Source organism: Sodiomyces alkalinus (genome assembly GCF_003711515.1).
Source record: "Sodiomyces alkalinus F11 unplaced genomic scaffold SODALscaffold_7, whole genome shotgun sequence".
NCBI lineage: Eukaryota > Fungi > Ascomycota > Sordariomycetes > Glomerellales > Plectosphaerellaceae > Sodiomyces > Sodiomyces alkalinus.
The window spans coordinates 1,988,871-2,001,431 of NW_021167085.1; the positions used below are offsets into that span (position 1 = coordinate 1,988,871).

The window sequence follows — 12,561 nt, forward strand, 5'->3', positions numbered from 1 at the left end:
ACGAAGGAGAAGCGACAGACCCGGGATTCAGGCGAGGTCCATGTGTAATAATTCTGACGAATGCCTTTCGATTTGCGGATTTAGAAATCCTGTTGGTGGGTGGGCTTAGAGTGTTTGTAAGGTATGGCGCGACCATCATGCCATGGTTAGGCGGTAACAGAAGCGAAACAGAAACGGCGCCAGGAACCTATATTGACCAGGGATTGTTCCAATGACGTTGAGATACGTGAGATGCTTAAATATTGGACACTATGTGTTTTTAAAGTCATGAGTTCCATAAACAAACACACTGTAGGTGCTCTGAGGTAACGATGTGATCTGCAAAGATCTTCGCAATGCCGCCCAGCCTCCTTAAAGACAGAAACCCAGATGCCACGAAATCTCTCTTGAAAATCAGTGCTAGCATATGCTCCATGGTTCGAAAAGAATGCGCGCACTAATGCTGAGATGAATAGACAGGATAAAGATAGTATGGAATGAGTGACGCCCGAATCACAATGCAAGTTGGCAACCATGCGATGTATATGAAGATAATCCAGACCCCGACAAGGAAATGAACAAGAATCCAAACTGTAGTCAAACTGTGGTCAACGATGGATATCGGCAAAAGCAGGAGGCAGGAAGATAGACAGCAGCAAGTGCAGTACAGAAGCTCATCAAAACTTCTCCATCAGATTCTTGCGGACGGTCCACATGCGAGCCCTCTTCCCATAAATATACATGGGAATCGAAAAGAGGCACATGATGAGCTGGATGACGCCTAGCCAGATGTACATGGTCCTGGGTCCGTCGTCGGCCATCCAGTGGGTGACGAACAAGCTGAACACCAGGCCATGCAAGATGTTCTTGCTGAAATTGAGAGTGACAAGGGCCTCGCCGGCGTACTGGCGGTAGCTGTCGACGGCGAACGTGATGGACGTGGTGGAGCCGAGGGTGCAGCCGAAAGAGATGACGCCGAAGAAGAAGGTCGGCACCATCCAGTGGTTGCCAGCCTCGGCGGACCACCCGAAGCCCATCAACCCGATGACGGTGGTGATGAGCACAGGGCCGGCCATGACGAGGCGGAACTCGGGCTCATACAGGCCGCCGTTGCGGCGCGCCATGGCCTTGACGATGATGTCGCTCGCCTTGCCCGCCACAGCCGTACCCAGAATACCGCCGATGAAAGGAGACAGGTAGACGAGGCCCGTCTGGATGGCGTTGAAGTTGTAGGCGTCGCGCGTCCGGAAGATCATACTCATGGTGTTGCCCACCACGATGAGCCAGCCGACGGAGCACGAGTAGATGACGGTGGACCAGAGGATGGGCGGGTACGCGAAGAGGATGAAAGGACGGAGCATGACCTTGAACCAGCTGTCGTGGCAGAGGCGACCATTCCAAGGCCTGATTTGTTCTGTGAAGGACTTGGCCGGCTTGTGGCGAAGCTTCTGAGTATAAGCCTTGACCTTCGGCGGGCCTCTCAGGTCGAACTCGGGCAATTTCAGTTTTTCGCTGTCGACATTGGGCGCTCTGGCAAAGTAGTCCGAACTCGGACGGGACTCTTGAGGGGCGCGATGCCCATCGTGCGGCTCGACAGCATGCGTACCGGGTGAGACGGCAGCACTCTCCGGAGGCTGGACGACGCCGACTGAAGTCGGATCAGCTGACGCCGCGGGAGGGCTCGCAGGATTCGGTCCAACGTCGGAATTTTCGTCTGTTGTCGACGAAGACTGCTTCTCGTGTCGGCCAGGGTCGGGGGCAAACTCGACATGAGCTTTTCTAGGTGGCGTCGGACCAGCGGCGGTCAGGGACGCTGCGGTAGCCGTACCCTGTCCCCCGCCGGCAGTGGTTGGGGGACGCTGATCGGCGGTGCGAGACACAGACGAGAACCTCCGAAGTAAGCCCGGTCGCAAAGACGGTCTTCTCGACCTCGCCTGTGGGGTTCGATCCCAGAACGTTTCCGGAACGAGGAAGTACAAGAGACCGAAACCCAAAGCCACGATGATGGTGACGATCCTGTCAATAATGTTAGTCAATGACGCAGCCCCTCCCCCCTGCGGTAGAAAGACACAACAAAAGGTCCGCGGGTGGCCTACCAGAAAACCCATCGCCATCCGAGGCCCTCGATAATGCCCGCGCTAACGAGTGGGATAAGGTTCTTTCCGCCAAGCAGGAGCAAAGTATATATGCCGATGCGGAATGCTCTCTCATGCAGGAAGTAGATCTCGGCAATAGTGGCCGAAGGCAGACATTCAACAGGGCTGATGGCCATACCCTGAAAGACCCGGGCCGCAACGAGGGAGCCGAAAGTGGGAGAGAGAGCACACCATACGGATGCGATCATGAAAAGAATGGCGCTGACCAGGTACACTGGACGTTTACCGTACAGGATAGCCGTGGGGGACGCAATGACCGAGCCGACGCCCATGCCCATCATGAACAGGCCGGTTGTCAACGAAACGTCCTCGACACTGATGCCGTAATCGTCGGCAACATCATAGAAGCCCGCGGCAAGGATCGGGGTGATGCCGCCACCTATCAGGCAGTAGAATCCCAAGGAGAGCAAGGCAGCATCTCGTCGCAAGGTGGGCCAGTTGAGAGGATCATTCTCCGAGTCCTCTGGCTGAGGGTCTAGGATGATCGTACCGTCCTTGGTTTTCTTCTTGTCCTCCACCGGGGGTCTGCCGTGGCAGGAAGAGCGACGACCTCGCGGCGTACAACTGGGATCCAGTACGAAGCCTGCCGGGATTGAGGAGTGGGAAGTCCGGGCCGGGGCATTCTGAAGGCCCAGGGGTTCATTGCGGTCATTGGCTAATAGCAGGACGGAGCCTAGACGGGGACGAAGGGTGAGGTGTGAGCCGGGCTGTAATGGGTAGTGCAACGACAGAAAGAAGGGGGTGGTTTAGCCACGTACCTGGAACTTCGATGGTTTCCGGGTCGTTGAGGACGCCTAGGCTCCATTTCGGGGGGCCAGTCCTGGTGGCTCCTCCGTCCTGGTCCCCTGATTGCTTCTCTCTCCCAAACCAGGCCCCGAAGCGGGACCTTTTCGGCGTCTCTGGCATGTCGGGTCGCTTTATGAAAGCTTGTGATTGATCCAAGTATATCGAATGTCGGCGCGAGGAAAAAAGGGAGAGAAAAAAAAGAGACGCTTTACGAATCTTTATCCAACCTCTTTTCCAAGTCTCAATGACCCTCTGGATGCGTCTGTTGAGTATAGGAGGGGGGAAGACGATGGAAAACTCAAACGCCAAGGTCTAGTCTCATAGAAGCAACCAATATAGACTGACGAGAGATCGGTAGGACAGCAGATAGACAAATGTAGGGCGCGAGAGAAGGAACAGATGATGTTCTGGGTGGTTTAGAGGTTGAAGGCGAACAGCAACAACATAATGGGCCTTGGGACGTTGGAGTTGAGGGACGAGACAGGCCTGGATACGTTCGTGGAGGCGGCGAACGTTGAGGAGGAAGGGTCTAGTAATAGGTAAGAGGTGAAATACCTCCTAAGAGGCGACCCAGGGCGAAGAGGCGAAGGTGGAAGGCGAAGGTGGAATGCGTCGATGAAGCCGGAAAGAAGAGGTTGCGTACGGGGGGATACAGTCCGCTTTTTTAGGCGGAGAGGGACGAGGAGACATCTTCCTCCGGTGCGGTTTCCCCAGACCGGTAGCTCGATACTCCGTACCTTGATTACAGCTACGAAGTATCAAGTACCTCACATCCAAGTACGAAATACCTTGTTAGAGGTTTGAAGTGAACCACGTGAAGCTGGTTTTCGAAAAGGCCAAGAATGAGTAGCATTGCAGGGTCGTAAAAAGAGGGCGAAAAAAGGGGGTTGCCAAGCACGCTCCTCACCTCCCAAAGTACCTAGCATTTTCTTGGGCGAACTTCCTGAGTCAGCTGCCTAAGATAGGTGTATATATAGTGCCGTGGTAAGTGATGACCTGGTGTTCCAGCCTTGTCGATGTACACTCGAGGTAGACATAAAACCGGGGGAAGAGGGGGGCGCGAAGTGGAGATTCGCATCCAGGGTTCATTTCCCTTCCATGTTAGTGTGGGCCTGACACTGGATCCAAGGGAGGTTGGCAGACTGATAACGCGACGATCCCAGGCCTCTCATCTCGTAGTATCGCTCCAAACATTCCCTGGATAATTAATAGTGTACAAAGACCGTGCAGTACTTTTCTATGAAGAGAAACCTAGCTCAATGATACTCGGAGATTTAATGGATAACGAGGCGAAGGATAAGCGGGAGACTCGCGATGAGACAGGGAGATCGAGTGGGGGTGGGACCTGCAAAGAGACGAGTGTGGAGGTTGTATCGTCCCATGAGGCGTCATAGCATGTACAATGTACGAAGTATGTACGGGATACTACATAGTACCAGTTTGGGGTGAATATCAACACCTCCCAGCGTTTAGCATGTGCGAATGACCCTCTTTGTGTTCCAAGGCGCGGCTCTATACGAAGTATTCTAGCAAGTCCAGTATCAATCGCCAAAAGCTTGGCAACCGAGTCAGCACACCTCCTAAATAACAGAGTATAGCGAAGCAAGCGAGTCTAAACCCATCTACCATCTTCGTATAGATACGATGTTAGTGTCTCAACCAGGTTGGATTACGTGTTCATGCCCTTCCAAACATTCAAGGGTTCAGGGGTCTACCCTAGGGATATCTACTGATGGGAATCGAAAACAACAGGAGACGAGATCCATAAGCCTGTACTCAGTAGGTTCTCTGGACAAGTCATACAAAGAGCTCGGAATGGTGGACCAGAGCACCAGCCGCCGTGAAGTCGAACTTGGGGTCATCGAGTCGGTCACACATATCATACTCCAAAAACCGCCGGGCGCAACTCGATTGCAACTGAATGTCAGAGGAACATATCTCGGTGCGAGCCTTCGGCTACCTTACTCAGGAGTCAGAACGCCGTAGTTAGACCCAGAAATTGTACCGGAATCTCGGAGCAGGTAGCCCGAGCATGTACTGCATACATCCACCTACCAGGTACCTTTACCTTATGTACCGCCCGTGATCTGAGAGAACTGGGTTTCCTCATCACATGAGCATTGACCCAGCTTTCGCTTCTACCCCCACAACTAACGCGTCTCTTTTTCTACACTATCATCTGTCAACAGGTCGAAGTAATTAACCACCTGACCAATGCTAATCCTGATCGCGGGGCATGTTCCCTCGCTCTTCGTTCCTACTATACCTTCTGCCAATTGGTCTCAGCTGACGTCGGCAACCCACAAGAAAAAGATCCAAGTAAAACCGTTGCCAGGACACAGGCGTTCAGCTGCCTAACCCGCGGACGAACTTCTTCGCTCTGTATAACTACACATCAACCACCCCTGTCCACTCGCCTCCTCCTATCAAGACACCATACCTGACTTGGTCTGCATCCCAAGGAACTTGAAGTTGTTGGATATCGACAATTGATTCGTGCAGTCCTTGTCTTACGTTTCACACCCACACCCGCTAACTCGAGCATCTCGCATTTCTGTCACGACGTCCCACGCCCACATACGGATTCCATCTCCCATTAAACTACCAGGCGCACTACGTCATCGTGCATCTCAAAGGGTTGCCGACGCGATGAGGACCTCACGATGCACTACCAGCATCAACTGGCTTTACGAATTGGCAGCCAACACATCTCGCCACCAGTGTCCCTCGGCGCCACTCTCTCTGCTTCACCGTCCTGCTCGCAAACCATCTCCCATCTCCTCTCTCTCCCCAGTCTCGTTCTTCTCCACCTCACCGCCTCATAGGGCCAAGAACCAGCTATATACTTCGTAAGTACGCTAGTCCCGCATGTTGCTCTACCTCGCCATTTCCTCCACCCCCCCCCCCCCCCCAGGGCCCAAGGTATCATTGATTGTTTATTATATTTCCCTGATCGACGAGCACATTGCTGTCGGTCTACGAAATCCCTTGACCTGAGGGTAACCATCCATCAATCCCTTGTAGTGTGCGCAGGCCCGACGACTTCCACACCTACCTGCTGCTTTCCTCGTCATCCCGCGTCCCTCTCTTCACCTTGTGGACCACCTCATGGTGCTCGACCTGTCGGGTCGTCGCCCCTCTCCTGCAGTCCCTCATCGAGGAGGGCGTGGGCGAGGCTGAGGGCGGTGTCGCCTATTGCCCCGTCGAGTACGACGCTCCGGACATCATGAGCCAAGGCCTCGGAATGACGTATATGATCACCTCGATTCCGACCTTGCTTAGTTTTGATGCCCAAGAGGCACAGGTGCAGACCAAGGTGCACGATGCTCGCAAGCTGACGGACCGCCGCTTCCTCGAGGACTGGATTCGCAACGAGGCCCGCCGCCAGGGCAATCGCGGAGGTGGAGGAGGTGGTGGTCCCTCTGGAGGCTCGACTGGCATCTTGGGAGGTTTGTTCGGCAGTTTGAACTGAATCTTGCATGGGTGGGCCGCTCTTTGTACAACCCAGACCACAGCCCGTTGGAGATGTGCCCCCGGACGAACCGGACGAACTTCTAATTACTTGCTCACTCAACCCGGTTCGAACATGCTGCCACGCCCCGCCCTTAATTAGTTTCCTCACATGGAACGCTCCGCCTCCACGCCACTACTGGGCCTACTGGGTCGTCGTACGACGGGCTGCGCACGCGGCGGACCTAGCCGGTCCCTTCATTCATCAAATCAATTTCAGGAGTTCTTTTAAGCAGAGGCATGGCAAGCTTAGCTCCGAGTCAGTGCAGGTTTAGAATGTCGCTACTACGATAAGCTCCGACAGCTCGTAGTACACGACAGACAGATACCTGGTGCGCACATCACACACATATACCCACGGACTCTGCTCTTTTCCTTCATGCTTCCTTCCCCCCTCGCTGTTTATGTTAAGGTGCTTTACGCCTGATAAAAGACCTCTTCTAGCGGCTTCCACCACGAGGGCTCGCCAGCCTCGCTGCTCGTGGCGCCCGGGACCAGGGACTCCTGAAAACTGTCCGTCATGGCCCACCACTCGCGAACCTTCGGATTCTCCCTCATGCGCTCCATATCGCCCGCGTAGTCGTAGCCAACGTACTTCATGGTCGCGAAGAGAATTCCCGTCTCGGAATCATGAAAGATGCTGTCTGCAAAAGGCCCCAGTTAGCTTCAAGGATGCCTTCCGATTTCTCCTTCGGTTTTCCCGTTCCGCTCTCAACCGTCTTCCTTATTGATGCGTTGTTTTGACATACAGTCCTCGATATTACACTCCTTGGTCTGCTTCAACACCTCGGGCCAGACTTGGGCGTGCACCTCCTTGTACTTGTCCACGAATTCGGGCTTGAGCCTGATGATCTGCGCGATGCGACGGCCGGAGTTCTTCTGCCTCCAAGGCGCGGTGGCCGACGTGGTGTTTTGACGTTGTTGTTCGGCCTCCTTGGCCGCGCGCTCGGCTGCACTCGACGGTGACCACATTATTGGTGAGACCAGTTGGGGCTAGCGACCCAAGATGTCGAGCTTCTGGGATTAGACAGCGGAGATTTTCGTGTCGAAAATTACGGGATGTGTACCTTTTTTGCAGGGCAAGGGAAATTCAGTTTACTTCTTTTCTCAACCCAGCCGTACTTTTATGCGCGGTTTGAGCGGAATATGGCCACAAACCCGCACTCACGCAAGGCAGCTCGCATACCGTATCGCAACAGAAGGAGGGGCGCTGCGGGGTAAAAAAACACGCAGGCTGTAATTACGGAAATGATCTGGACTTACCCGGCTCTGTTTCCTCTCGCCGTTGCCTCTTTGCCTTGAACGATTGGACTCGAAATTTGAGGGAGAAATTGTGAAATGCGGCAAGCAAGGGAGAGATGGTAGCTTTCGTAGCTCGGAGTCCCTGCTTAAGAACTTTCCGAGAGCGTAAATACGTCTTTTATATTAATCAACATCTCGAAAGACGATGCCACGTCAGATGCAGCTCCACGGGATTTGTACTATGAAATAATTGCATACGGATACAACGTCGTACACTTCCGAATCCAAAAGGAGACAACACGTCTAGGAGGAAGGGGAGCGCTTATTATTATGATTATTAATTCGCATACTCCTACTATATGCACCAACCGCCCCATTCATGACGAGTAAAAGGAAACGACAGATAAGAATAGGAAAGAAAGAAAGAAATCCCGACTGGGGGCGCTGAGCTCCATGCAAGTGCGCGGGGACTCGAGTCAATTGGACGGGTAATTGTGTTCGGGCTGGGCATATCTAGCCGTCTGCTCTCTCTCTCAGCGCTGCATATTGCTTTCCTTCTTGTTGAGGTTGCAATCAACACGTTGCTCGAGTTGTCTACTTGATGGCCTGCGTCCCCACGGAATCCAATGCTACCCCGTCCTGGTGCATTTGACTCAACATGACACTGCGCTCATCCAGTATTGAGGCCGTGAGTTGAAGGCAAAAGCCTTGGACCTCATTTGGGATATGTATCCCATGCGGTTAAGCTCAGGACGGAGATAAGAGCATATCACAGAACCTTCGGGTGCGGTTGACTGTTCATGTCCAAGATCTTTCAAATCATGTCTACCTTATGTAAAACCAAAATACAGTTCCATGAGTGATACAGGTCACTAGAAACCACTATCTAGTACTCTGTAGGGCTTCGGGTGTTATGGCACGGAATACGTGTTCGTAAATTCCTTACCTATACATGGAATTCGCGCAGATGACATCTCATCCTCACACTCACAAAGTCCACTTTATATGTGTGCCTCGCACACGTGATATCACGTGACTCCATTTTGCTTCTTTCAGCTCCAAGGCAAGCGCATCATGGGCAAGTTCGTCCACGGGCTGTGACCTCTTTATTGAAGGTGCCCTCACGATAATGGCAGAGAGGAGAAAACACAGAAAACCATGGCAACCCGCATTCCGCCTCTGATAGAGCCGTACCTTGGCCTCCCTCCTGAATGCGCCCACATTGTCCTTACCAATGTTCTTGGCGCCACCACCAACTGGCTCATATTGCGATACCTCTATTCCTATCTCCATAAGAAGCCAGCCTCCGCCGGGGCAAATAGCGATGGAAATGACGACCCAACCGTCAACGTTGTGCTCGTGAGCTTTATGCGGGATTTTATTTTCTGGAAGGAGGGGGCCGGTAGATTGGTATGCCCCTGATCGTTCTTCATGTGGACCCCGCTTCTTTCGTCTTGGTCCCGGATAACTGACGTTGGTCTCACCAGGGACTGGACCTCGAATCCCTCGCCCGCGCAGGCCGTTTCGTATTCGTCGACGGCCTGACGGGGCTCTTCACCCCGCCGCCAGCAACCACCAGAGCGGGCCCGGTTCCCAACCCCAGGGGCAGACGCACATTGCGGAGCGTCGACCTGCCGGACGTTAGGCGGGAACTCCTTGCCGCCGTGTCCGACATTGGGGCGGGGACAGGAGCAGGGTCCACGCAGGGCAAGACTGTTCTCATCATAGACCAGCCGGACATCCTCCTTGCCATGATGGCAGACCTTGACCCGGACCCGTCAGATGGTGGTGCGACGACCCGCGGTCAGGCACTACGTGAGGCGTTGCTCGACGTGCAAGAGGCTGTCTACGCCTCCATCTTTGCCGTGGCGGCGGATGAGCCTCTCGTGGCCGCGCAGACAACGTTGCTGGAGAGGGAGCATGCAGCACTTGTGCTCTCGTTGGCGCATTCGGCACTTTTGGTTCTCTCACTGCGGCTCTTGGATACGGGAGGCGCCAGCGATGTAAGCGGGGTTTTGCGGGCTACGAGGGGTGGAGACTTGGAGCATCACCATAACGATGGGAAGGCCGTTGAAGAAGCCGAGTTGCTATATTTAATGGCCACGGATGGGAGCGTTAAGGTGTTTCAGAGAGGACAGTGAGCGAGTTACAACAAAAAATTCTCGTTCTGCAAGATGGGTAGCTTCTGCAGAGGGGTGGGCTTTGCGTCTGTGGCTGGGATATCTATTAGGCCGAGAAGAAATATAACCAGGCGGGATCATGAACCATCTAACTTGTAAATGGTATTTGGGCATCATTCCCTTCCCGGCATGATGGGCGTGAAAGCGGCTGGGTGATCCCGAAGTAGTCTTGACGACGCGAGTTCGGGGTCCACGCCAGTGATACTAAGCACACGACGCTGGAACAAGGAATTTGTTTGAATCAACCCCTCCTCGTTATCTCTACACATCAGACATGCAAGCTCGTTCATGTTCACTCTGCGTGCAGAAACACGCCAATCCATGTTCCCGTTCCCCCCCCGGAGACCAGTCATCTCACGAGGGCCACTCAGTATGTGTCAATGTCATTGTGATTTTGCGACCTTGCTCAGTCCATATCCCTAAAGCAAAGCCATATTCGGTATCCATCCAGCCCAGAGCAGACCTCGAATGCAGCCGCGCGGTTGTTTTTATCTCATGCTGTAAACACCACTCCCTTTAAGACCGGACCGTCCCAATGCAGAGTTCACTCATTTGTGCAAGGAGCCTTCCCTGATTTTGTTCTCCTGCTTCTCATCCATCGTAATCGTTCTCAAACATGAGAGAAGGCGAGTTTAGGCGGCGATGGGGGCACGAGTGCCCTTGGGAACGCCGGTCTGGAAGCCGTTCCTGAACTTTCGGGGAATGTCGCCGAGCTTGCGCATGCGACCGGTGCCGGTGGTCTTTCTCCGCTTGGCCTTGTCGGACCAGTTGACTGCATTTTCCATTCGTGTCAGCCTTTTGATTCATCCAACGTCCTTCTCCAGGGCACCTCGTCTTGCTTGGTATTGAACGCGACGAGTTCCATCCGTGGTATCTACCGTGATCGGGTGAAACGTACACTTCCGGATCTTGGCCGAGGGGTAGCCGCACGACGAGCAGGTGTGCTTCTGGATGTGAAGAGACCGGCGGCCTGCAGAGGAACTTGTATTAGTTCTTTGTTCTCCCTCTCTCCAACAATTTCTGAAAAGCTTGTCTCCGCCGAACGCGTGAAGAGGAACGTCGTATATTTTCGACTCGCGGGATTCATTGGGATTCATCTGGGATTCGCTTCGAAGTCGTCCAAACCGGGGGAGTTTACGTACCGCAGCGACGGCACAGAGTGTGCGTCTTGTTGTGACGCTTACCAAACGAGGAGGTTCCCTTCGCTATAGGTGAAAAGAATCAGTGATTAGTCCAGGTCGATATAACAGCCGTAGCTTCAATGGCCGAGAAAACGTACTCATCTTGGCGGTTGTGCGGTGTCGACGATGAGGGTTGTTCTGTGCTGGTCGATAGTGTTGATGCGGTAAAGGGAAGTACGTTCGAAAATTCCACGACTGCGACAGGCCCTAACCGAGCCCACCAAAGCGATTTTTGGCTGCAGTCACGTGGTTGTGGACTCTCTAAAAATGGTACAGGTCTCGGTGAAGGGCCTATGCCTGCCGAACCCCGCCTCGGCCAAACCCGATTTCTTAGTCATCCAACACGAAATCAACCAGTCCGTTCCCTGATCCCAAGTCACAATATAGCGCCATACGCCTACCCCAGTATTCGCGTCCAGCGCGCCAGAACTTCCTCCCAGGAGTCCCAGCAAACCCCCATCTCAGCTAAATGTACACGTGCTGTGTTACTGAATTTCGAGCATACTCCGAAGCGTAGCCTCGCTGGCTCGTAACCAGCGGCCTCTCGCCTCCAAGTCATCTTCGACACCATCCGGGGCGGCTTCCTTTCTCCTTTTCGCCTCCTTCGCCGCAGCCGCACTGTTTTGCCTCTTAGTCTCCAAGGGCTTGAGTTCCGCCCGCAGCCTCTCTGCCTCTTTCATCTTCCTAGGTACTTTGGCTTGAAGCTGCTCCAACTCGCGGTCCAACTCTTGCTGCTTCCTCTTCTTCTCATCCAACAGCTCTAGCATTTTCGCCAACGGCATGTTCATCCGCGGGTCGTCGCCGGGCGCCCGCGCAGCCTTCAGTTCCGCAATGCGCTCCTCCAACTCGGAGATCTTGGTGGGTAGCTCTCGCAGCTTGGCTGTCTCGAGCTGAATATTTTCATACCGTTGGCTTAGCTCGCGGCCTTCCTTCTCCAGCGCAGCGACCATGTCGGCCACCTCGAGCTTGAGAGCCTTCAGTTGCGCCTTGGCAGCCTGGTTTTTCTTCTCGAGATCCAGGTTTTCCTGCGGCGTGACGATCAGAGGCGGATCGCCAACAATGGCGCGGATGAATTTCTCCTTGGTGACTTGCTCGACGTAGGAGAATCGTAGTTTGGAGAATAGTTCTTTGTAATGTTGCAGGTCTGCGTCCAGGCTAGCGGGTGTAGGAGTGTCCATGGAAGCGTTCGAGGCATCTGATATTCTCTGTCTCGAGTCCGGATTGTACGTGTTTGAAATGGGCTCGCTGAGTTTGATGATAGAGAATTCGTGATTCCGATCCATGTCCTCGAGGGTTTCCAGCACCCTGTCCACCTTTGTCGTGTCCATTTTGCGCAGCTTAGGCAATTCTTGGACTCCAGTGTTGGCTTGTTGGGGCTTTACTGATGCTGCAATAGATTACGGCGTACCAGAGACTTGACAACGTGCAGAGGGCAGATGACGAAGTAGAATGTGTAAGGAAACGAGGCATCACCAAGTCAATGGCGATGGTGGTCCAACGGGTTGTTGTTTACTCGTCGCCGAATTG

The 12,561-nt window shown here is 53.7% G+C and overlaps 6 protein-coding genes across 6 annotated transcripts; 2 read left to right on the forward strand and 4 right to left on the reverse strand.

The window, feature by feature from the left end:
* Positions 1-441: 441 nt before the first annotated feature.
* Positions 442-3,204, reverse strand: SODALDRAFT_334764 (MFS1 family protein). The gene is made up of 3 exons (XM_028612292.1): positions 2,894-3,204; positions 2,076-2,808; positions 442-1,995 (listed from the first exon to the last, which is right to left on the reverse strand). The coding sequence occupies exons 1-3, from the start codon at positions 3,039-3,041 to the stop codon at positions 657-659; spliced, it is 2,220 nt and encodes a 739-aa protein (XP_028465455.1). The 5' UTR covers positions 3,042-3,204; the 3' UTR covers positions 442-656.
* A 2,366-nt stretch (positions 3,205-5,570) lies between these two features.
* On the forward strand, positions 5,571-6,393 carry SODALDRAFT_340834 (hypothetical protein; the record flags this gene model as incomplete). The annotated part of the gene is made up of 3 exons (XM_028612992.1): positions 5,571-5,643; positions 5,716-5,770; positions 5,946-6,393. The coding sequence occupies 3 exons, from the start codon at positions 5,571-5,573 to the stop codon at positions 6,391-6,393; spliced, it is 576 nt and encodes a 191-aa protein (XP_028465456.1).
* Positions 6,394-6,848: 455 nt separating this feature from the next.
* On the reverse strand, positions 6,849-7,403 carry SODALDRAFT_279859 (DUF718-domain-containing protein; the record flags this gene model as incomplete). The annotated part of the gene is made up of 2 exons (XM_028608196.1): positions 6,849-7,075; positions 7,181-7,403. The coding sequence occupies 2 exons, from the start codon at positions 7,401-7,403 to the stop codon at positions 6,849-6,851; spliced, it is 450 nt and encodes a 149-aa protein (XP_028465457.1).
* A 1,338-nt stretch (positions 7,404-8,741) lies between these two features.
* SODALDRAFT_202300 (hypothetical protein) lies at positions 8,742-9,971 on the forward strand. The gene is made up of 2 exons (XM_028607218.1): positions 8,742-9,083; positions 9,161-9,971. The coding sequence occupies exons 1-2, from the start codon at positions 8,832-8,834 to the stop codon at positions 9,812-9,814; spliced, it is 906 nt and encodes a 301-aa protein (XP_028465458.1). The 5' UTR covers positions 8,742-8,831; the 3' UTR covers positions 9,815-9,971.
* Positions 9,972-10,075: 104 nt separating this feature from the next.
* Positions 10,076-11,199, reverse strand: SODALDRAFT_334771 (hypothetical protein). Its single transcript, XM_028612293.1, has 4 exons — positions 11,133-11,199; positions 10,996-11,058; positions 10,752-10,823; positions 10,076-10,625 (listed from the first exon to the last, which is right to left on the reverse strand). Exons 1-4 carry the CDS (start codon positions 11,134-11,136, stop codon positions 10,486-10,488), a joined length of 279 nt encoding a protein of 92 aa, XP_028465459.1. The 5' UTR covers positions 11,137-11,199; the 3' UTR covers positions 10,076-10,485.
* Positions 11,139-12,508, reverse strand: SODALDRAFT_334773 (hypothetical protein). Its single transcript, XM_028612294.1, has one exon. It carries the CDS (start codon positions 12,360-12,362, stop codon positions 11,520-11,522), a length of 843 nt encoding a protein of 280 aa, XP_028465460.1. The 5' UTR covers positions 12,363-12,508; the 3' UTR covers positions 11,139-11,519.
* Between the last annotated feature and the right edge of the window lie 53 nt (positions 12,509-12,561).